This window comes from Mytilus galloprovincialis, chromosome 10 (genome assembly GCF_965363235.1).
Source record: "Mytilus galloprovincialis chromosome 10, xbMytGall1.hap1.1, whole genome shotgun sequence".
NCBI classification, from domain to species: Eukaryota; Metazoa; Mollusca; class Bivalvia; order Mytilida; family Mytilidae; genus Mytilus; species Mytilus galloprovincialis.
The window spans coordinates 52,093,408-52,119,669 of record NC_134847.1 but is presented as its reverse complement, the minus strand read 5'-3'; the positions used below and the strand labels follow the sequence as shown (position 1 = coordinate 52,119,669).

The 26,262-nt window shown below is 31.8% G+C and overlaps 1 protein-coding gene across 1 annotated transcript in view; it reads left to right on the top strand.

Moving 5' to 3' along the window:
• Positions 1–26,262, top strand: part of LOC143047800 (receptor-type tyrosine-protein phosphatase H-like) — a 92,865-nt gene that overhangs the window by 9,468 nt on the left and 57,135 nt on the right. Inside the window, exons 2-3 of the mRNA XM_076221062.1 lie at positions 22,752–23,172; positions 25,970–26,242. Of these exons, the coding sequence (XP_076077177.1) occupies positions 22,752–23,172; positions 25,970–26,242 (694 nt within the window). The remainder of the gene's footprint in view (positions 1–22,751; positions 23,173–25,969; positions 26,243–26,262) is intronic.

Sequence of the window (26,262 nt, the reverse complement as noted above, 5' to 3'; positions counted from 1 at the left end):
CAATTTTCGTCATATTAACTTTTTTGTAGATCTTACTTTGTTGAACAGTATTGCTGCTTACAGATTATACATGTATCTATCTATAATAATATTCAAGATAATAACAAAAAAATATCTATCTATAATAATATTCAAGATAATAATAAAAAAAAATATCTAACTATAATAATATTCAAGATAATAACAAAAAAATATCTATCTATAATAATATTCAAGATAATAACAAAAAAAATGCGAATTTTCCTTAAAACTTTCAATTCAGTGGCAGCAAGTCGCTAACCCACTGTTTTAGTGGTCAACAATGGGGTTTTCGATTCGTCTGAAAATTCCAGGGCTGATAGATCTTGACCAATTAAACAATTTTACCTCATGTCAGATTTGCTCTAGAGGCTTAAGTTTCTGAGATATAAGCCAACAACTGCATTCGACCCCTATGTTCTACTTTTAGCCATGGCCGCCATGTTTGTCGATGTATCAAAACTTCGGATACAATTTATAAACTAATTCGAATAATTCAATCCCTCTCTGTGCCCGATTTTCTTCCACGCGAGTTAATGTAGATCAGCGGAATATAATGACTAAATTATTCGGGTTATTTATAAACGAGACACCCTACTGAAAATTTTGTTAAAATTTGAAGGTATTTTGGCCACAGGCACTTGTTTCTATCAGAGACATATATTATATGTCTCTGTTTCTATCCATAGGAAGGTCGACTATCCTTATAAATTTATATGGATCTATAGTCGACCTTCCTATGGATAGAAACAAATGCCTGTGCCCCTGTGCGCTAAAAAAGAGATGTGGTATGATTGCCAATGAGACAACTCTTCACGAGAGACTAAAACGACACAGAAATTAACTATAGGGCACCGTACGGTCTTCAACAATGATCAAAACCCATACCGCCTGTCTCAGTGTCGGGTTTCACAGTCATCAGTTAAACTTTACATGGGTCCGTGTAACACTTATCAATTCAAAGTTTTAAAAAGTTTTGAAATTTTAGATTTTTGGAATTTTGATCATAGTTTTAAAATATCAAAATTTCAAATTGTGTAAAAGTTTTGAAATTTTGAAATTTTAACCAAATTATTAAAATATTAAAATTCTAAATATCGTTTTTAAATTTGATAGTTTAGAAATTTGATCAAACTTTTAAAATACTAAACCTAACGTGCAATTTTGATTTTTTCACTTTTTGAATGTTTGGTTTTTTAAACTTTTGATTAAAATATCAAAAATAGAAAAGGGGCAAAAAGAGGGGTACCTGTAAACTTGGAAACGAAATAAAAGTGAAACGAAACGAAACAGAATGAAATGAAAACATGCTGATACATAAAAGTTAATGTATAGAATAAAACCACAGGTACGGACAGTTCTATGAGGTGAAAAATAGGATGACAAAATAAATATTTCTCAAAAGAAGAGAATTCATTTTGAACCAAGACACACGGCTCTGATAATGACCATTTTACATGATGATTTACCCAGCACCCATATTTTAGGAGTAACAGTAAAAACTGATTAACTCGCAGTAGGTCAAATAGTATGGTTAGGCTGAGTATATATGTGTTTTCTGCTGGACTTTAAGCAATAAAATGGTTCAATACACGTTGTATTATCTTATTTGATTTCAACTTTTTCTTTTTTTCTCTACTATTTCTTACTTTCTGCAATCATGTCGGTAGATGAATAAATCTTTAATGATCATCTTTAACGTTTTAATCAGCAACAATTTCCTTTCTTTATTAATTATAAAAAAGAAGATGTGGTATGATTGCCAATGAGACAACTATCCACAAAAGGCCAACATGACACAGACATTAACAACTATAGGTCACCGTACGGCCTACAACATGAACAAATCCCATACCGCATAGTCAGCTATAAATTGTTGGCCTTAGATATTCAGCTTTGAGCGTTCCTGATCCAGAAAAGCGCTTCGGTCGTAACTTTTAACGTTTTGTTTTCATTTTTTTTATCGTTTGCATGACGATCGTATATTGCCTTGTATCAATAATTTCAGTTCTAAGTATTTGTACGGTCACGGCTGGTAATCTACACACGCAGAACATTTGGTTCTGCAATGAAAACCGTGAGAGGATTTTCCGGTTGTGCTTGAGTGGAGTAATTGTCACCGCTTCGAAAGGTATGTACATTTCTAAATCGCAATTTTCTTATTCGACTGATCAAAATATTGAAAATCGGAGAATGCTATGCTGTGGTGATTACTTTAACGAAGAGATACATGTATCATTTACTATTGTACGTGGAGTTGAACTCCTACAAAATCAGTTGCCTCACGAGAATTTGCCTAAAAAAGTGACATTTAGATTTTGAAATGGTTCTATTAACAGACCTACAAGTTCAAATTTACTTTTTATTCGGTCAATGGGTATGCATGTCGTTTTTGGCGGCGTGGACGCTGTCCGGTGTTGATAGACATCTTAATAAATCTAAAAACCTCATATTATCAAGTTGTCATGCGTGAGGGAATCGGTTCTGATTGAGGACATCGTGAATGCGTGAGGGGACTTGAAATCATATCTCTATATTCAAGCTATCAGTCGTTAAAAGTTGCCTCAATATGGTTAGATTGTTTATGAAAAAACAAATTTGTGTGCATAAATAAAAATTATGAGATAGAATTTTGAAATAACAATAAATGACCATGTTTTCTTTTTATGAATAAAAGTCTAACCAATAAATTTCAAATATGTGTCCAAATTCGTGGATTTGGGCAAATAATCGATATAGTTTACTACCACAATTTGATATTAATTAATATTGTAATTTTCATTTTCATTGTTATTGATAAATGTTATATCAGTATTGCAAATCTAATCCTGAATTCAGTCTATCCTATTTTTGGGATATTGTTTAAGAAATTCACATATTACGCCACTTTGGGCGTTTATGGTTTTGGCTAACTCGGCTGTGAATTTTTATGTGCTGGTTTAGGTAATTTTATGTATCCGTTTTTATTGTGTAGTTAGTCACCACTTCGATTTTATCATGTATATCTATAATATAGTCATTATATAAAACATCACTGGTTGCAAAATTATGAATTATTCGAAATAACAAGGATGTTCTTATTCCAGACAGAAACCCTAGCCGTATTAGACACAACTTTTTGGAACTTTTGGTCCTCAACGTACTTGTCTTGGCTTTCAAACTTTTTTCATCTGAGCGTCACTGGTAAGCCGTGTGTTGACGAAAGACGCGTCTGACATATAAGTGTTTTTTAAACCTGGTACCTTTTGATAGCTATAATTGGAGTGTTTCTCTGTCCAATATGTTCTATCATTTATTTGTATTGTACATGTAGTCCTGTCATTTAATGTTGTCTTTAACTGATATATTTACCATTGCCGTAGAAGCGGAAGGTTTGGCATGCCACAAAACCGGGTTCATCCCACCATTTTTTCTTAAAATGTCCTGTGCCAAGTCCGGAAAATGGCCATTGTTAAATTGTTATTCGTTTCTGTGTGTGTTAAAGTTTAAATTTATGTTGTTGTTGTGTCGTAGTTTTCCTCTTATATTTGATGTGTTTCCCTCAGTTTTAGTTTGTAGTCCGAATTTGTTTTTTCTCAATCAATTTATGAATTTCTACAACGGTTTACTACTGTTGCCTTTATTGGAGACATATTTGCAATTTATTGGTACTGTTTATTCATATACAGAAAACTTTGTGATGTATTGTTTAAATCAAAATATTCAACTGAATATCAAAATTTGTGTTTTAGCGATCCATTTAAAAAAAAAATACGCAATACAAGGGGAGTTAACTCTTTTCGTAAAAAATATATACTGGGCTGATATGAAATTTTTCAACTTTTATTTGTAGCTAGAAACAAATCGTTGACAAAATATTTCCTTTTATTGTTCCTAAAACCTATCTTCCCACAATGTATTTCAAAATTCTATCTCATTAATTTTGTAAATGCACACAAATGTGTTTTTTCATAAACAATCTGACCACATTTAGGCAACTTTCAAATACTCATAATTTGGATATAATATTATGATTTCACGTCCCCTCACGCATTCACGATGTCCTCAATCAGAACCGGTCCCCTCACGCATGTCATAATGCAAATATGAGGTTTTTAGATTTATTAAGATGTCGATCAACACTGGACAGCGTCCACGCCTTCCAAAACGACATCCATACCCATTGACCGAATAAAAAGTAAATTTGAACTTGTGGGTCTGTAATTAGAGCCATTTTAAAATCGAAATGTCACTTTTTTAGGCAAATTCTCGTGCGGCAACTGATTTTTTAGGAGTTCAACTCCACGTACAACAGTAAATGATACATGTATCTCTTCGTTAAAGTATTCACCACAGCATAGCATTCTCCGATTTTCAATATTTTGATCAGTCGAATAAGAAAAATTGCGATTTAGAAATGTATATACCTTTCGAAGCGGTGACAATTGCTCCACTCAAGCACAACCGGAAAATCCTCTCACGGTTTTCATTGCAGAACCAAATGTTCTGCGTGTGTAGATTACCAGCCGTGACGGTAGGAAATCTGAATTCATGGTGTCCCAATGAACGTTGTGGTATCTGGAATGTGGGAGGTTTTCACTATCTTATTACGCCGAAATTAAGAGTAAAATCAATTATCGGTAGCCTGGAGTCAGGAAATTTTTATAAGGTTTCTACATAAACTCTTCATAGATAGTTGCCCGGGTGTAAATTTTTTATTTGCGCCTGACGCGCGTTTCGTCTACAAAAGACTAACCAAAGACACTCGAATCAAATTAAGTTAAAAAAAAGCCAATAAAACCAAATTAAATTAAAAAGGTAAAAAATAAAAAAAAAAAAAAAAGAAACGTTAACATACAACTTATCGTTCTGGTTTTGTAAAAGCTGAACACATTCATCATATTTATCATAAACGTATACCATACACATTATTTCCAGGCTTCATATTAATGTAAAAGTTGCCGCTGTACATTATGCCCCCATCTATCCACTTGTAGGCGTCGGCATTTTGAAAATTAAAAAAATATTTTGAATATTTTATATTAGCGATAAATGGTAATCTTATTTGGGAATCTGATATATAAATATTGTCACTAAGGTGACACTTTTTTTTTTAATTTTATTTTACTTGGATACATTCACGAGGGGCTTCAATAATGGTACATAAAAATATTTTGAACCCCAGTTTGATAGGGGAAAAATCTGTGCAAGCAGAGGACAAAACAAATATAATCTGAATCCAGATTCCCCCCATACCTTAAAGTGTTAAATTTTGAACCAAATAATTTGATCAATAGCGATAAAAAAAACTTCATAAATTAAATTTTAAGAGCTTAGCGCGATTTTTTTACTTCAATAAAACAACTTTTGGAGTTAAATGGGCGCTCCCTTAGATAACGTTTGGACTGATGCTTGTAAAAAGTATATGCATTTATCATATACGTAGCTCCATTGGGGGCTCTAAATCAACCTCTGTTTTTAAATAGCACATAAAAGGAAAAGGGTTTTTTTTTGGTATCAAGAGATATCATTTTTCCGTATTTGTTATTTATGCATTTTTAAGTTATCGAACGGTAATCAACTTTAACCAAAGTAAAAGAACACAGGTACGTCCAATCAGAATGGGACGTGTAAAGAGAGTGCCACGCTGTCAGCTGCATGATGGATTTTTCCATTTTTGGCCATACACCAATGTTGCTCTCGAAAAACCAGTACATTGGGCCTAAAATAAAATTTCATTTGTTTGGCATTGCCGCCCGACCCACTGAAAAACTTGCCGCCCAAATAATTTTATTTGCGTTTCAGAATTTTTTTTTTTTTTTATTTAAAAAAATCGAAATTGTGCCGGAAATTGATCGTATCCGCCGAGTTTGTTCCTGGCTTTACTTATTTCAAATCATGATCTTAAAAGCGCTTGCCTTACACTGTATTGGGAGCAAACATTTAAATGACATGGAATAGAAAAAGTCTGCCAAAAGTAATGTCAAAGAGGCTGGCAGGGGAAGGCATCTCCCTATGCTGCAATGCATTTGTTAAGGGAGATGGATTTTATCAAAATTCAAATTTCAGCTATTCTTTGAAAGAAACGTTCTGAGAGACCTTGTAGAGGACTCAATTTTATCTTTTGTAAAGCAGAAACAGATGATTTCTGCTTGACTTTGTCGCTTCATGAGATAGAAGTTTTTCACCGGGACATCACAGAACAAATATGCGTGGCTCTTACATTTGTTGAACTTATTAAATATTTGAAATTTATCATTGACAAATTTTCCCTTGAACCAGAGAACAAAGTATCTACTATAGTCAGAACCACAATGATGCATTCAAGATAATTATGGCTGTAAGCACCAAAGCTTAAAGACCATAATGATTTACAGGTTTATAGTAGTTTTGTACTAGTAGATGCTAGCCTGGAACAAAACATACATATTTTAAAGACTAGCATCTTGTGTCAATTGTAGTACTTCCCCCTTTTCTTGCCTTTCTTCTTAACATGAATAAGATAATTCTTAAAACACAAAAGATACTGACAGAAACATATTTATAAATGTATCCAGTGTACTAGTGATGAATAAAATCCCCTCCTTTTCCACAATTCTAAGGGCTCATTAATTTATCTGTATTCATGTAATGCATGTCCAGATTTCTGTTCATCAAACAAGCATTACAACCCATAGTTTATTTATCTGCAAAAATTGTCTGTCCTGCTGCATATTTCCATTTTGAATTTATCATACGTTTTAAACCTATCCCTGAAAAACCTTGCACTTGGATAATATTAGTATAAACACCATGTCTATTTGTGCCAACCTTCCAAATTTTTAATATTTTGCTATCCTAATTTGGAACAGATCCTTTATCCTCAAAACTTATCAGGGGAAGTAGGCATGTTTGTATGGTAGTTCGTCACACCTTACATGTATGATTACTAGCCTCCAGGTATTGGTTTGAGCCCTAGTTGGGCAGTTGCAAAATTAAGGTTTGATTTTCATGTCGGATGTGATAAGGTTAGTCAGTTTCCTCCCACAGGTTGGCATTTTCCTTCAAGTACTACGGTTTAGTACGGCACTAAAACTGACTGCCATGAAATTACCCATATGGTGTAGAAAGTGATGTTTATAAAACCAAAGCAAAGTTTTAAATCTTTGTCCATTTGTACAAGGAGCCGTAGTGGTTGAGCCATTTAACTTATGGTAATTTTACCAAACTGTGACCACAACTTCAAGATGTGACATCAGGCCTCTGTTCAATGGGCAGTCCCACAATAAAAGTTCAATTTTCACGTCATACATTTTATATGGTTAATTTGTCAGTTTCCTGCCTCAGTTCTGTGTTTTTTTTCTGGGTACTTTGGTTAACTTTGCCAATAAAACTGAAAGTCTTACGTGAAATTATCCATATGATGTAGAATGTGAAATTGATTGTTGACCCCTTTCAAAGAAACCACCAGCATGTACACACAACAATGCTGCAATGCTTTAGACAACATTGATCTGGAGACTTCATGATTTACATGTATAAGGCTTTTAAATGTAAAAAAAAAAAAAAAAAAAATCCTACCTACCTACCCACCTGCTGATATTGTGGGTCGGCAATGCCAAACAAACAATTTTTTAAGGGTGGCCTTGTAAAATGCTGAATTTCCAGTAAAGCATTCACCTACAGAACACTGAAAACTGAATATTTGAAAGTGAAGTATATATAAGAACCGAATCAATTGAAGAGGTGTTTCGCTAAAATGAAGTTAATCTGATGTACAATGGCTGTCTTCTGTTGATGTAGTTCATACGTGTTTCTCGTTTTGATATAGATAAGACCGTTGGTTTTCCCGTTTGAATGATTAACACTAGTAATTTTTGGGGCACTTTATAGCTTGCTGTTCGGTGTGAGCCAACGCTCCGTGTTGAAGGCCTTACCTTAACCTATAATGGTTTACTTATATAAATTGTTATTTGGATGTCGAGTGTCTCATTGGCACGCATACCACATCTTCCTTTATCTATTAAACATACCAAAATACATCTATAAGGGCTACTTTGCCCGAGCCAGCTGAATCCTGAGTTTCTTTGAAATTTGTATGTAAAGAACCTATTTTGAATTATCGATTTTTGGTTGTCAGTGACAAATATTTCATGAATGATAGCAATAAATACACCAGGGAGGATTTGTGTTTGTTATTCATTTGATGAAGACATTATCTTTCAATTAGTTTAATTGAGATCTGGAGCTGGCTTATATATATATGGCAGTCCTTTGTTAATTTATTAACATTGTCATTTTGATTACTTTCTTATGTTTCCTATTCTGACATAGGACTTGGATTTCTTTTAAAGTGTGTTTAATTAACTGTGTGAATGTTAGTTCATTCTACATTTTCTAGAGGTAGAGGGGGGGTTGTGATCTCACGAAACATGTGCATTTGTGGGCCTGCATCTGTCCCAATTCAGGAGCCTCTGACCTTTTTGATGCCGGTTTAAATAGGTGCCGTGTGTATATGTTTCCCTCTTTTCGCCCCTTTTCTATTTTTGATATTCTAATCAAAAATTTAAAATATCAAACTTTCAAAAAGTGAAATAATCAAAATTGCACGTTAGGTTTAGTATTTTAAAAGTTTGATCAAATTTTTAAACTATCAAATTTAAAAACGATATTTAGAATTTTTATATTTTAATTATTTGGTTAAACCTTCTAAATTTCAAAACTTTTACGCAATTTGAAATTTTGATATTTTAAAACTTTGATCAAAATTCCAAAAATCTAAAATTTCAAAACGTTTTAAAACTTTGAATTGATAAGTGTTACACGGACCTACATGCCATCATCATTTTCATTGTTCATTGGTCAATGCTATATTTTCATGGATTTGTTCATTTATTGATTAGTATACGGTATTGGTCGACTATCTTTGGTGTATTGAATGGTTCTCTAAGGTTTACATGTTTGCCAGCTGGCAGTGTTGATAGTGTTCTGACATTTGTCCGTGGCGCGGATGATCAATTTTAGTAATTACATGTATCTTAACACATGGCAAGAGTAAAATCTCTTTGTTCTTACTGTGGTATAATCTGGATAATGCACAGCTAAGGTGTGCATTAACTACCTCAGATAACTGCACAGTTCAAATCTATTTTTACCTTTAGGGGCGGTTCTTTGATTTTGAATGGGGCGTTATTCTATCAAATTAAAAAAAAAAATCCACGAGTGTAGCGAGACTAAAGACAATATTGACGTTTTGAAGCTAAAACACGATACTTTGTCAAATCCAAGGGTTAACGACCTGTTCGCCCCCCACCCCCGAATCTGCCATCTGCCTTGAAATTACGACAAAGATAAACTTCGTACAAACATCGTAGTTTCAAAATAAAAAAAAAGAAAGGTTTCTCATTCCTTCATTTTTTTTTAATCTATTAAAGCTGGGACATAAACTATTTTATTATATTTTGTGTACAACGTAAATCTATATCAGTGTTTTAAAGTAAAAAAGAAAGTTGAAACAATTTTTGTTAATTTCTGCCCAAAAAGAATTGTATCTAAGAATATCCGAATATAAAGAAATCAATCTGATTTAGATTAGTTTCAGACTCAATGGAATTTATAACGACTTTTTGAATATCCGAATATAAAGGAACTATTTTTGGACCAAATTTAATGAGGACCATATTTCAGTTTGTTTTAAAACAGGGGGATTAGCTGGAGATCAATCAGACTTCATTTAGATGGACGTGTCTTAAAAAGAAATACAGAAGATAAAAAGAGATTTGGGGGGGGGGGGGGGGGGGGGGGTGTTAAAGGTTTTGAAAGAGAAACGTATTTTCTGTTTATTTAATATTTTAGATTTAAATAATATAATATCTTCCTCGTTTCTTTTTCTCTCTAAGCATATCATTGAGGGAAAGAAATTCAAAAGCAATTATTCTGATTTAAACTCAATAACCCTTGCAGTTATTTTTTTTTTATATTCATACACCGATTTGAAAGTACACAGTTTGTGAAAGTCTTAATCGTCACCAATTAAATAAAAATGGGGAATAAATTTAACGGAAATATTTTAATCAACAAAACATTTTTTTTTTATCATTTACCCAAGCCTGAGGAAGCGATAAAAAAATATACCATTAAATCGCAATTTTAGAAATATGAAAAAAAATATTAATTTTAAACTTACCAAAGTCGTATTTTCGCCTTGCTTTACCCTACAAGAAACTTTCCTAGGATCCGTGGATTGCGGAATGACGTCAACATTTCTAAAACGTTCACGTAAATAGATTGCGTCATGTGTTAAAACAGTTATTGGCCAATCAAATCGGTATATGAAATTTAATTTGCACAGCACGAGATGACCCAATAACCCGAACTCCTACGTCGTTCGGGTTATTGTGTCATCTCGTGCTGTGCAGATTAAATCCCATATACCGACTTGCTTGGTCAATAACTATAACATAATTACTTTTTCCAGTCAGATTATATATACACTGGAGAATTCATGACATATGCTAAATATATTGGGTTGATGGTATGTCTGTAATTTGAAAATATCTGTCTGGGAGGGTCAGAGACGCATATATGATCACGTCTCTGGCAGGGTCTATCTGACCATGATCTTCAATGCTCGAGAATCACGCCAGATAATGTACTTTCGACTTTCAAAATAAATTCAACCTCATAAAAGTAGGCGATACATTTGAGCGTAGAAATTCTTATGTTTCTATTTATAATAAATATTTAGCGTGCTGTGTATCCTTCTTTGGATCATTTTGCCGATCCCCCATAAAACATAGTTTTGGCGGCAATTATTATCTCCCTTGCACTGTTAGCTGAAAGGAAACTAGAAAGTTTTCTACACAGGCACTTGTTTCTATCCATGGGAAGGTCGACTATCCATATCTTCTTATATGTATATTCAGGGGATTGTATTGGAAAATGGTAGGCAGTGGCTTATCCAGTACTTTTTACATAAAAGGGAGGGGGCACTGAAATAGTCACGTTCGCACCATACATCAATTCGAACCCTGCACTTTCGGCCCAAATTTTTATTAAAATTCCTTGTAGATATTTTTATACGACTGCAAAAATTGAAAATATTTTGGTCGATTATTGGTAAGACGTTTGCGGCGTTGTCGTCGTCGCGTTGTCATCCAAACAGCCAAAGACATTTAGTTTTCGCACTCTAACTTTAAAAGTAAATAGAAGTCTATGAAATTTAAAGGCAGTGGCTATTTGACCGGCAACGGCAAAATAGCAAATTTGCTATTTAGCCGGCACTGGATAAAACTGTTCATTGATGTGATTAGTAGAGAATAAAAAAAAGCTTAATAATAATTTAAAATAATTTTATCACAATATCAAGCATTAATAAAAATACAGTATAAAAATAACATGACCTCACAAAAATCATATTTTTTAGCAGTTAAAAGTCAACTTTTGAAACTCAATATATGATAAATCATTGAAATTTGAAGAAAAAAATAATTAGAATAAGAATAAGAATATCAATTAAAAACCAATTGTTCAGAGAACAATTGAAGGTCTTTCCACTAGTAAAGATCTATTTTGATATTGATATAGTAAAAATCAGTTAATAATATTAGTTCCTTATGGCTTTATGATGTATTTATATGAATTTAAAGAGAAGGTCAAAATCTAGAACGTCCTATTAACCTATGACCTTGACCTCTATTTCAAGGTCACAAACCAAGGACCTCAAATCAAAAGACTATAAGTCTTATTTATAGTTGGTTAATGAGTTATATCACCATACGCGTATTTTTTAATACAAGAGGGGAGAAAACTCCCTTTTACGTTCAACGTACCCTTGCAATCAAAATTTACGTGTAACGACATGTCGCAACAAACAATTTAGGTAAAATAATTTGTTGTTATCTTATACAGTTTCTGGAAATAAGAGAGAATTAGCCAAATTCAAAAATTAGAATATGACCTTGACCTTTGACCTTGACCTAATTTTCATTTTTTGGGACCAAGGACCTCAAATCAAAAGATCCTAAGTCTCTAGCACTTATGGTTTACAAGATAGAAATGCATATCACTTATATCAAATGCATAAGGGGAAATAACTCTCATTTGGAGCGTTCATATAACTTCGGTCAAAATAGGACAAATCATGCGAAGGATATAACGAGCAATTTTGTAAAATAAATTTGTCATAATATATTACGGTTGCGAAGGAGATGCGCTAACAAGGAAAACAGTGTTTGGGGAGATAACTCCTACAAAGAAAAGTATTCTTTTACGCAGGGTAAATTTCAAAAGCGCATAAACTGTTCGATATCATATACCAAATATCTAAGCGACATATTGCGAAACAAATGTTTATCGCAAGAACAAAATTAGGCGGAAGAAAAAAAAAAAAAAAATAATCAGAAGAAAAACAATAGGTCTTTCCACAGAAAAGTGGAAAGACCTAATAAGAATAAGAATTTTATTAGTATAAAATCCAAACAATAGGATTGTTACTAAAATATACAACAAAAACAAACAAACAGACAGTGGCATATTAAATACAAAACGATAGTCATTAAACACTACAAACATGTAGCATTGAAAGAAAAACAAAAACATAGATTATTAGTATTAATTATAATACTATTTTTGACAGCATGCCTCCTCTTTAAAATTATCAATTAAAATATTATGCGTATGTTATAAAAAATATGTTATAATATATATAACATTATAAATTGAGCCATCAATTACACAGTTCATATATTGACATTATAATTGTTTCTTTCATTATACATTTCACTTATGTAGTTAACAATGATAAGTAAAATATCACATTCTTCGCAGGAAAATATAAAATCAAATTTGTTTTCTTCACTCATTGAATTAAAACAGGGGACAATACTAGATATTTCATCAAACATTTTGATCCTAGGTTTATTAATTTCTGAACATGTTATGATAAAATGAAATTCATCTTCCACCTCTTTATGGCATAAAGGACATATTCTATTTTCTAAAGCTGTTTTGTTGTATCTACCACGTTCAACAGCCAGCATACTATTACTTATTCTTATTTTAGCATAATTTTTTGTAACATTTTTATCTAAATTCAATAAAAGGTACTTTTCTAGTTCATACTTTACTTTAAATTTTCTGTAGGTTCTTAGTTTATTTCCATTTATTGAATTATCATCATTAAAGAGACAATTTCTCCAAAATATAATGTAATTTTCATTGAGCTTCTTCACGATTGCTAAAAGTAATCTTTTTTTAGAGAAGGTACATTGATTTTCCCAAACATGAGTGAAATTCAATTTTGAAAGTAGCATTTTAACTTTTGAAGCAAATCCATCATTTAACTGCTTGTTAGCTTTATAAACATTATATAATAATGACTCATTTTCATTTGACTTTAAAATATGTAACCAAAATCCTACAGAAGACTTAAGGGCCTGTATACCAATAGGGTACATTCCCAATTCAGCTAATACAGCTGTATTTACTGCCTTTGAATTAACATTTAGAAGACCTTTCGCAAATTTTATTTGGAGTTTTACTGATTCCATAGATAAATATTGAGATTCAAGAGTTTTGTTGTTCTTCACAATATTTAGCGACCATATCTCACTACAATACAGTAATATTGGGCTAACACAAGAATTAAATAGTTTCATATGGGAAAAACATCCATCTTATCTGAGTAGAGTATTTTTTTTTATACAAAACAATGCCTTAGAAGCTTTTTTACATAGGAGATTTACTGCATTAGTGAAAATTCCTGATGGCTTGAATAGTATACCTAAATATTTATATTCTGTGCAGCATTCAATTACTTCATTATTCAATACAAACTTGTCTTTAGTAAGTTTTTTACCACTTTTATTAAATATCATTGTTTTTGTCTTGTCAAGATTGACAGTCAAGTTCCATTTTTCACAATAAGTATTTAACTTGTTTAGACAATTTTGTAAACCTTCTGAGGATTCTGATATTAATACTAAGTCATCAGCATATAAAAGACTAGACAATTTTATGTCATGTAATGTTACAGGATCACATGTGTTATCAAACATTGAGGTTAAATCATTTATATAAAAAGAAAATAAGGTAGGACTTAGAATGCAGCCTTGTTTTACTCCAACTGTGGAAGGGAACATATTAGTAATGCCTTCAGTGACTTTAACGGCAATAAAACTTCTTTGTACATATCTTTTAGAATATTAAAGAATGGTCCATTTATGTTATATTCAGCAAGTTTGTGCAACAGAGCCTCTCTATTTATAGTGTCAAAAGCTTTTTTAAAATCAATAAAACATGCATATATTCTTTTGTTTGATTTAAAAGCCTTATCAATAATAGTTTTTAAAGTAAGAATGTGATCACTAGTTCTGCATCCTTTTTTGAATCCAATCTGTTCACGACAGATAATATTATTATTTTCTGAATACTTTTCTAAACGGTTATACAAAACTCTTGAGAAAAATTTTCCTAAGCAGCTAGAAAGTGCTATACCTCTGTAGTTTGAGGGGTTATTAAAACACCCTCCTTTGAATACTAGTTTAATGTAATTTTCTCTCCATTTAGAAGGATATATGCCAGTAAAAAGAATTAAGTTAATTAGAGAAAAACAAATTTCTAATGTGTATTGGTTTGAGCTAGATTAATAAGTAACAGTGTCTGTGTAACTTACATGATATTTTTTAAATGAGAACATACAAAAATAAATACAATTACATTTTTATGTTTTAATCTTTTTTTTCAACTTTTAATTCTCAAATATACATTTTTGTAATTATAAAAATCAAAGGACCATTTCCTTTCCTTTCTTATACTGAAAAAAAATGTGTATGATGAATTTTTTTTTACGGTTTATGTTCAAAAGACCAAGCCAGATAATCGCTTGATTATAATTGTATTTCTCAAGTCTTCTCATGGTACTGAAAGCTAAGACCATTCTGCCATTGCATCGGCAACACAATCACAATGCTGGTTCCGTAAATGAAAAGAGTATACTAGTTTCCAGAATGTAGTATAGTAACATATTTTTTAAATTTTTTTTAGATAAGAAGTTTAAGTGTTTATATGAGCAACAGTAGCAAAAGGTTTTGAATAAAAAAAAATTATATTTAATTATTATTCTTACATTTTAATGGCAGTGAGATTATTGAGATACAATTTAATCAGTGCCGGCTAAATAGCAAATTTGCAATTTTGCCAGTGCAGGTCAAATAGCCACTGCCAAATTTAAACACAAGGTTTATGACCATAAAAGGAAGGTTGGGATTGTTTTTGGGTGTTTTGGTCCCAACAGTTTAGGAATTGGGGGCCAAAAAGAGCCCAAATAAGCATTTTTCTTGGTTTTCGCACAATAACTTTAGTATAAGCAAACAGAAATCTATGAAATTTTAATATAAGGTCTATGACCACAAAAGGAAGGTTGGGATTGATTTTGGGAGTTAAAGTCATAACAGTTTAGGAATAAGGGACCAAAAACAGGTCCCAAAATAAGCATTTTTCTTGGTTTTTGGACATAACTTTAGTATAAGTTAATAGAGATCTATGAAATTTTAACTCAAGGTTTATGACCACAAAAGGAAGATTTGGATTGATTTTTAGTGGAAGAAGACGTCAAGTCTTCTGAAGACTTAAGGGGCTGACCATTGGCATTGAGTCTCCGTATGCCGCATTCATTTCGTGTATTACAATTTCAAAACAACTTAGATTCCTGACACCGATTTTTACACATGATTAGGCATCTGAATCATTTAATTTGTAAATTATGATTGTAAAACAATCACTATCGTAAATATGACCCTTTTATTTATGTAAATTATTAGATTTCATTTCATCCACATGAACGCTATTTGTTTACTTGTAACAGGATGTTTTAACTGTAGATATTTGTATTACGCATGCGTGAATTTGGTATCGGGACAACTCGCCCTGTTTACAAGTTCGCCCTTGAAGTTACGAATTTGCTATCCTGTAGACAAGAAGATTTTGTTTTTATATAAATAAAAAGGATATATAAAGTGTTGTCTTTATTCATGGTTTTCCTTTGTCATGTGAATTAGATGCCCCTCGTAACATACATGTGAACCTCCCGTTTAGGAGAAAAAACTCCCGTGTATGAAATTTTTCAGACGCCATATTTGATCATTTCTTACTACTGTACGGGTGTAATTGACACCTGTGTTAAATTTTACCTGAACGTCAAAGAAGATGTATAATTATATGGCTTCACTTGACAGCTTGGGTGTCAAACATACTGGTAATCAACGATGTTTACCTCCGGCTAACTGCCGTTGTGTTATCAAAACGATGTGTATTGCGAATATTGAAATACTTTTTTGTTACTTCCCTTTGTTTTATCCTGTTTTCAGTTATTTTGCTTTTAAAAATGTAAATTTTAAAAAGACTATAAATGATTAATATTTTAATCAAATAATCATAAAAGGATGTTGATTAAATGAATTTAAATGATTTTGGACAAATAAAAAAATTAAAATTTATAAATTATTTTAGCAATCTAGACCTCCTTTCAAGGATTAAATTGAAGTTTATATCATAATTTTGTTTACGACAGAATGTTATTTTAATTAATTTACGATGTTGCAAATATACATGTGGAGCTTATTTCTTTCTTATTTGTCTATACATTTACAAATGATAAGGAGATGAAGACATGAACAAAAATATATACAGATAAGATATATAAATATAATGATTCATTTGCTAGCAGTGAACAATCATTTGTCAAAAACAAAACAAAACAAAACAAGAAACAGATTCTTCTTATTATTTTATTTTATTCAAATGGAGAGGCAATAATGGAACTATAAACATTACAATTTGATGGAAATTTGAAGAAAAAACACAATTTCTACATCATTTGGTTACATTTATGACAAAATTTATGTCGATAAAAAAACATGATGTTTTGACCATTCAGTACTTAACCCTTTCCTCCATAATGACGCTTTTTGACGCCACCCCCTTTACTCCATAATGACGCCTTTTGACGCCTGTGTAGTACCTCAGTTGAAACACTTTGACTACAAAGTGTCTGCAGTAGACTCAATAAAATTTGTATCCAATATGAAAAGGAATATCATAGGAATATTCTACTTAAATTTATTTAATGAAATATTTGTTTTTTGCAATGCATTTTAATACTTTAAAGCCTATTTTTAGCATTTTATTGAAAAATTCTATTTTGTGTTCATTTTTTACAGTGGGTTGTGATGATCTTCCAGTTATGTTACCCTCATTTGGAGTGTTGTTCCCAACCTGTTAAAGGTCCATCTTTGTGCATAATTCAAAATTGGAAATTTCAACAAGCATCTAATATTCTTAATCTGGAAAATAAACCCTGGTCTGCTAGCTTCATGTATATTTTTTCTACCGATTTAATATATAACTAGAATCATGCAAACAGACTTAAGGAAAAGGCATGTAAGTTCATCATACAAATATGACACTTTTTCTAGACAATCCAGATCTTGCAAAATACGTCGCTAAAAATTGTAACCTTTAAAATTGTTGTGCAGTAAAAACCCATATGGAAACTTTCAAAAGTTGGCAGGTATGTAACAAGTCTTACTATTTTTATGCTCCATTTATGGGCAATATGTTTTCTAGTCTGTCCGTCCGTCCTGCTTCTGGTTATAAAGTTTATGGTCGAGGTAGTTTTTGATGAAGTTGAAATCCAATCAACTTGAAACTTAGTACACATGTGTTCCTCTTGATATGATCTTCTTAATTACTGCCAAATTAAAGATTTTACCTAATTTTCATAGTCAACTGAACATAGAAAATGATTGTACGGATGGGAAATCCATGTACTTATGACCTTTTCTTGTTTGAAGAAAAAAAATACATTTTAACGATAATGGAACAAAGCAGCCTGGGTAAGTGGGGCTGCTTTTATGGTAATTCAAGTTACCTTTTATTCACCTTCTTCCACTTCAGAGCTATCAGCTCTTTGATTGGAGTTTTGGTCCCAACAAATTAGGGGCCACAATTAAACTTTGTTTGATTTCATCAAAAATTGAACTATTGGGTTCTTTGATATACCGAATCTAACTGTGTATGTAGATTCTTAATTTTTGGTCCCGTTTTCAAATTGATTCTACATTAAGGTCCAAAGGGTCCAAAATTAAACTTAGTTTGATTTTAACTAAAATTGAATTCTTGGGGTTCTTTGATATGCTGAATCTAAACATGTACTTATGTTTTTGACTATGGGCCCAGTTTTCAAGTTGGTCTAAATCGGGGTCCAAAATTAATCTTTGTTTGATTTCAACAAAAATTCAATATATGGGGTGCTTCAATATGCTGAATCTAATCATGTATTTTGATTTTTAATATTTAAGACCGGTTATCAAATTGGTCCACATTGAGGTCTAAAGGGTCCAAAATTGAACTTTATTTGATTTCATCAAAAATTGAATTATTGGGTTTCTTTGATATGATGAATCTAACCATGTATTTAGATTTTGGATATTGGAATACCACAAAGGGATGGTAAGAATTGTCTTTGGGAGTTATTGCTCAAACCGTTAAGGAATAAGGTGCAAAAAGGGGGGAAAAGGGTTTCCAGGTTAATGGACAATTACTTAAGTACAAAACATAATTTAAAAGCAGTGTAAGATTGGTAATTGAAACTATAAATTAATATCTCACCTAAACTGCTCTTAAATTATGTATATTGGAAATTTTCCAAAAACTTTATTATTAATAAATTCCATTGGAAATTTGCCAAAAACTTTAGTTTAATGAACTTCATTGAAAATTTGCCAATATAAAATGTTGCATTTGAGTTATCTTTCTTTGTCCAGAATAGTAGTTAAATCAACTTAAATCATGACTGTATGACATTTTATATTTTATGATGTATTTAAATCAGTAGTTACTGTTGAAAACTCCATAAGAAATTTGATTTGAGATCATTTTTGAATAAGGGAAAGGGGGAGGTGAAAAAAAATTTGTGGGGTTCAATTTTTCTTATTTCAGATTTCAGAAATGAAAAAGAAAATTTCTTCAAATATTAAAGGATTAATATTCCAAAGCATAGTGAATTGCTCAAAAGCAAAAAAAAAAATTTTAAGTTCATTAGACCACATTCATTCTGTGTCAGAAACCTATGCTGTGTCAACTATTTAATCACAATCCAAATTCAGAGCTGTATCCAGTTTAAATGTTGTGTCCATACTAGCCCCAACCGTTCAGGGTTCGACCTCTGCGGTCGTATAAAGCTGCGCACTGCGGAGCATCTGGTTTATGTTTATACTTGACTGTTTTACGCCAGTTTATTAAATTAGTCCAAGTAGGGATATATGCCAAAATATTTATATTTTTGCAGTCTTCACGCTGAACTGCTAAATCTACAGGCCCGCAGCTCAATTTTTGAAAATTTTTAGTTAGATTATGTTGGCCTGTAGGTCTGAATTTTACAGGCCCGTGAGCAATTTTACCAGCCTGGGCTGCCTGAGCTACCACTTGGCGTGAAGACTGTTTTTGTGATTAAAAATTGGGGGAATTATTGTATGATTTTTTGTGATAGATCCGTGTTTTACTTGCTCGGATTATTAATATTAAAAACACTATTTTTGTATCTATTCTATATTCTCAAAACTACATATGTACAGTTATGCTACAAATCTAAAACTCAGTTTCTGGCTACACGTGCTGATCTCATCTATAAAGTCATGAATATTTATTAGCTATGTAGGCGTGTCAAAATCGTATCATACGCAATAATGACCAGCCAGTACACACTGTAATGATTTCATTAACCAGTATTAAAAAGATGAACATAACATTTGTGGAGACTGGACTTTTATGGCAGAAACCTCGAAAACGAATATTGATCAGGCGGCGTCGTTAATTAACTAACTTCTTAAAAGCTACATTTTAGAAGGTAGAGTAAAAACCTGGATGCTTCATACTTTGTATATGTATGCCTTATGTTACAAAGTTTCTGTCTGTCACATGTCAATTGTCCTTGACCTCATTTTCATGGTTCAGTGACTACTTTTTGTAAAGTAAATTTCTCTCTTATTAGAAGACAGTTTTCACTTGACCACAACCTGATTTCATGGATCAGTTTTGGTTGTCAAGTCTATATCTCAGATACTATAAGCAATAGGTCTAACATATTTGGTGTATGCAGCATTGCAAGGTGTACATATTCAACTAGCAGGTGTCATCTGACCTTAACCTCATTTTTATGGTTTAGTGGCTATAGTTAAGTTTTTGTGTTTTGGTCTGTTTTTCCATTAATCTTATACAGTAAATTTGCATTGATAGGTCTATATATATATGTGGTATAATTGCCAATGAGACAACTATCCACAAGAGACAAAAATGAAACAGACATTAACAACTATAGGTCACCTTACGGCCTTCAACAATGAGCAAAGCCAATACTGCATAAACAGCTATAAAAGGCCCCAACAGGACAAATGTATTTTATTGCTAACATAATATTATTCAAATAATATGAAATTCTCCCTACACGAGGTATCTGATTTTATATCTACAATTTAATTGAGCATGGCTGCTTACATTTACATCCATTGTAACATAGCTTAACGAACGTCCCCACTTTTACCCAGGTTATTCTGCCGGTTTAAAAAAAAATAATACCTAAAGTTATTTTCTATTTTTAATGAAATAGCAAAATAAGTATACGTTAATGAAAAAGCAATAACCAAATAACCTAGGTATTTATAATATTGACACAAATGACATTTTTAGTAAAAAATAAAAATATGCACACATTAGGGGGATTGGACACGTTTGGGTGTTTATTAAAATTGGACACGTTTGGGCTTTTATACAACTGACATGCATTGGCGCTGTTTTACAACTTAGACATGTTTTGCAGTTCAGTAACGTCATGGGGACACGTTTGGGGGAATCGAACACTTTTAGGGGGAAGGACACGTTTCTGAGTGTTACATATATATATTACAGATTACAGATAACAGAATTTTATACATGACCAACTCAGTGGAAGGTATCATCTGACAGTGACATCATTTTATTGGTTCAGTGGGGAAAAAAAAGTAAATGACCACCGTGTAATCAAAACTATTAGTTCTAACGGACATACATGTATTGTAAATTTGTAATTAATGTAAACTCATGATGATATACTCTGAAAAATGATTGAACTGCTAGTTAAAGAATAAACATGTTAAAAGTTTGAAAAAACAGACCCAAATCAAATAAACTATCGAGAAAATTACCAAATCAGGAATATGACAGTTGTTATCTATTTGTTTGATGTGGTTGAGCTTATGAGTTTGATATTTGATTTGGACTTTCTGTTTTGATTTGGACTTTCTGTTTTGATTTGGACTTTCTGTTTTGAAATAGCCTAAAAGTGGTGCTTATTAGTGGTGTTTGAATTGCTTAAAATCAAATAAATGTACATTTGCTGCTGGATACCTAGTTATAGAGAATTAGACCTCACAAATAAAAATTGAACAACCGATCTACTGGATCTGAGAAACCAAAAATTTGTTCAATTGACAGATTTCAAATCTTCTTAGATTGCCTGTTAAATGTAGTGAAGATTAAAGTTAAGCTACACAGTAAAAAGTCGAAAGGACAGCGCGACCTTAGACTGGAGGTCTAAAAATAATTTTTCAATGACAGATTAGTGTCCATACATTTTTTTCTTGACCCTTGTCTGAATAAGATGTGAATTAATTAATCATAGACCGGAATTTCTGCCATCAACAGCTTGTTCTGTATTAACATACAATATGTGAGGAACCTTTACAGATGACTTTACAGTATGGTTTTTTTCTCCATGTTGAAGGCCATAATTGCCCATATTATTGACTATAATGGCTTACATCCACTTCTAATCATTTAGGATTCCAACTATATGTCCTCATTTAAATGCATTGATCATTGTAAAAAATGTGGGGATTGTAAACCAGGTAAATCAGTATGAACTTGCTGATCATGTGCAAAAATAAATGCTGTAAATTCAAAAATTGTTGCATTCACGTATTATTTCGGTTTTTAAGAAAGGACAAAATGAGAGTTTTATTATTGCGATTTTGAAAAAAAATTGTATTTATTTCAGTTAAAAAAAATGTGACTTCTTATTATTGCCATACTCACCCAGTAGCATCATTCACATTAATAAAAACCTTGCAATAATTTCTGAATTTACAGTTACTATTCCAAGCCTTTGAATGTTGATATAAATATAAATGGTGGTCTCAAGGTAGCACCCTCCCAGGCCGAACCAAAGACTTGCAAATTGCTATTTGCTGATTCTGAGCACTTAGCATGTGGCATTTAAAAGTGATTGAAGAGTATTTAGAGCAATGACTGGTTTGCTTTTGAGGCTGTGTGCCCAAATAAGGGGAAATGTCTTCCTGTAAACTGTTCCTTGTGAACTAACACATTGAAAGTCTAGCTCTGCATGTAAGTAGTTGTGTTTTGTCCTGTACTATTTGCCACTGGATATTAAACACCAATCCATCATCATCCTAATGACTTCCTTTTGATGTCAAACTGAGGTTGTGAGCATGGTGAGTTGGAATCCTGCTTGTCAAGTGTACTGGACTCCAATCTTAATTGATTAGAGTTGTCAGTTTTTCTATCAAAGGACTACAGCTTTCCCCACCAATATAAACTGACCTCCACAAAATAGCACAATAGTGAGCACTGTAAGTAGCATTTAACACTAGTCAATCAGTAAATCCTTTTGATGTCAATACCCTTATGACTTGTTTTAATTATGCATATTTTATGAATTGTAGGTATTACTTCAAGATATCACAACAACAGATTCTACCTCACAAAGCAGCAGTCAAGTTCCTCCGTCAACAACTATGGCAATAACAACAACAATAGTCACCACCCCATCAACAAAGAGCGCAACCATAACAACAACAGAAAGCACAACACCACCTATGGCAACTTCCCCCACAACAACAACTCCATTGGTAACAACACCTATGCCAACTAGCCCCTTAACAACAACTCCATTGGCAACAACAACACAACCAACCACCACTACAACAACAGCAACAACGACAACTGCTGTTCCCATTGGAATAGGTGGAAATTGTAGCAGTTCACCTGGATCTTGTGAATCCAGTGATTCTAATTCGACATGTATAGAAGATGTGTGTCAGTGTAAAGATGGTTTCTTCATATTAGATAATACATGTGAACCACGTAAGTACAAAAGTATATGAAATTCATATCACTTTACTGTAATATTTTCATGTTTTGATCCATTTTTAGAAAACTGTGGTTAAATATCAAGGGTTTCCCCACGCTACTGAACTTTTTATAGTACATATATATCCTCATAAATACTTGGATAACAATGATGTACATTTCAGGATGTTTTACATGCACAATTTTTAAGCTGTGAACACTTGTGATAATTACCACAGTGACATAATTTCAAGACATACCAATTCTTCTTAGTTTGTTATTTTTAATGGATTCAAAGTATCCATTTGTTGGAAGAAAAAAAAACACCAAAAAATACATTACAAAGTGACTTATATTGCAGAGACATATAATATTAGATCTGATACTACAGTATCCTGTATGATTTCTGCCCACATAGTTCCTGTTTTCACAGGAGTAAATATTGCTATGAAGTAACAATTTTTACATTTTATTAACGTTTTATTATAAATTTTGAAAACCATAACAGTTGAGAGAATTTACAACAGCTTAAATTATCAGCAAAACAAGATTCATAAATAGAATAACATTTCCTAAATTACCAATCAACTACTTATGTGAGCTATAACATTTCAGTGACAATGTTTTTACCAATTTTGAAGTTTTTGAAAGAAAAAAAAAATATAATAGGTGAAAAGAATCTGTTAGCAGCTAAAAAAGGAGATGTGGTATGATTCCCATTGAGAAACTCTTAACCAGAGTTCAAATTTGGCATTTTTGTTTTAAATGAAAGGTACCATGCAGTCTTTTTTTTCGTTTAAATTGAATGTAAATTGAGGCTTTTAAGGGGGGAATTGGGCACTTTAAATGACATAATGAATAATATACAGCATCTCCTTGTTTTTGTTCTTTTTGTATAGCAAATGGTCTGTTCTGAAGATAGTAATTTGGACAAATTCAATCCCACCTAGTTGAAGGCTGTTAAAAATAAGCTTAAAGGATTAAACAAAAGTTCCATTGTATTAAAGATGTACAGGGAAGCAATAATATTATAAATTACATTGAGTAACTAAAATTTCCTTCTTTTACAATTTTTAAATTTATGAAGTTATAAATTACTAAAATTTACAATAACCAGGATGTTTATAAATATTGATTTTATAAATTTCTATTGTGATAAAAAAATCATTTACAAATCTATAAATTTAGAATTCACCTCTAAACGTCAAATACTGTTTGGTCTATAAAAAGCATTATGTAGTAAAACAAATATTGGTGTTTCAAGTCTATGGATTTAGTATTAAATCAGTCCAGTCAGTTATTACTTAAGGAAACTGCAGAAATGATAAAAAAAAACTGCACTCAATTATATTTTGTAAATAAATACTTCAAGTCAACTATATTGTATACTCAGCACTTACAGGTACGCACACACATACATGCACACACACATAAATATATATTAGCAATCACAGCTATAATGCACATGTATAAATAAGAACATCATTTTTGCTTTCATACACCAATGTTAAGGTATCCTTATAGTTTATAAATGTATATAGTATGCAGCCTAAGTATTCTATATGCATGTAGTAATTGAATTATATGGTACATACACATATACAAAACAGAACATTTTAACTATATGTTTAGCCATCCTGTGTCACTTCCACAAAGTAGGAGTATTACATAAGTTACATAAATTACAGGATACAAGGATTGTTTTAGCCAGAAACAGTGAGAATGCAGTTCAATTTAAAACTGAAAAAAATAAGAGTACTTTACATTGATATAGGTTTAAACTTTAAAACCTAACTCAATGCACATTTGTTGGTATTTTACACAAAATTCAAGCTTAGCTATATATATATATATATATTATATATATAAAACAACCAAAACATGTGTTAAGTGAATTTCTTCTTGCAGTTTTGTTTGAATTTAATCTAGAGCTATTGCACGAAGCAGAAGGTACTATTCTGGGCCAAATAAACCATAAAATCAAATTTATTCCAAACTCTTTTAGATCTTTGAATTAAATAATAAATATATTTACTAAATGAACAAGGCTGTTTTGATTATACCTTTTCATGGGTTTTACAGGCAGGAAATAACAGTTAGTATGTTAAAAAATAGCTTAATTGTACAAAAACTGAAGTATTTGTTCATAAAATATTCTTACATTTAGACTCAAATGTTTGCTAAAAATCTGACAAATCTTTTTTGATGACCTCAATATAAAGATGGCGCAGTCAAAATTTGTCAACATGGCTCACCTTATTTTCACATTTACTCAACAGTCTTTTTTTCTGATGCTTAATTGTTTTTTATTTAAAGTAAATGACAATAGATATGTTTTTTTGTTTGTTTGCGAATTAGGAGTTAGGTCCTAAAATGTACCTTTAGCTTTCATGGTTTGAAGTGTGCAAATAATTTCATCTGAAACATTTAACTTTAGGTGACTTTACCTTAGTTTAATCAAACTTATCTAACTTAACTTAACACTTTTTTGTTTCACTACATCACTTTTAATTTCATAGCTCTTAATAAAGTCAAAATAAAGTGTACCTTTATTTTGAATTAATCAATGGCATTACCCCCCCCCCACCCCCCCCCCCCAAAAAAAAATAAACAACAAAAAAAACAAACCCAAAACCCCCCTAAAAAACTAGATCAGAATATGAATTCCACAAAGATATGTTAATTACTAGACAATAGTAGATTTGCATTGTAGTTATTTTCACATTTGCAGCTAAAACATATTTTCATACATGTATATATATTTAATTCTGTTTTAATCTATAACATATTATATATTTATCTATTTCTACAGTTACCTCTTTAATACCAACTTTACTTAGTCTTAATTCTACTGAAACAACTATTACTGTTGCATGGGTTAGGCCAACTGGTCTAAATTCTTCTGAGTATAAAATAGAGTATAAGGTAACAGTAAAGGGAGACAACTTTGATCAAACCAATACAACAACAGAGGAGAACATTACAGTCAGTGGACTTACAGCTGGACAGATTTATAATGTATATGTTTTAACAGTTTTTAATGATAGCATATCATCAGAGAGTGTAAATAGAAGTATTGCAACAAGTAAGAATTTATATTTCAAA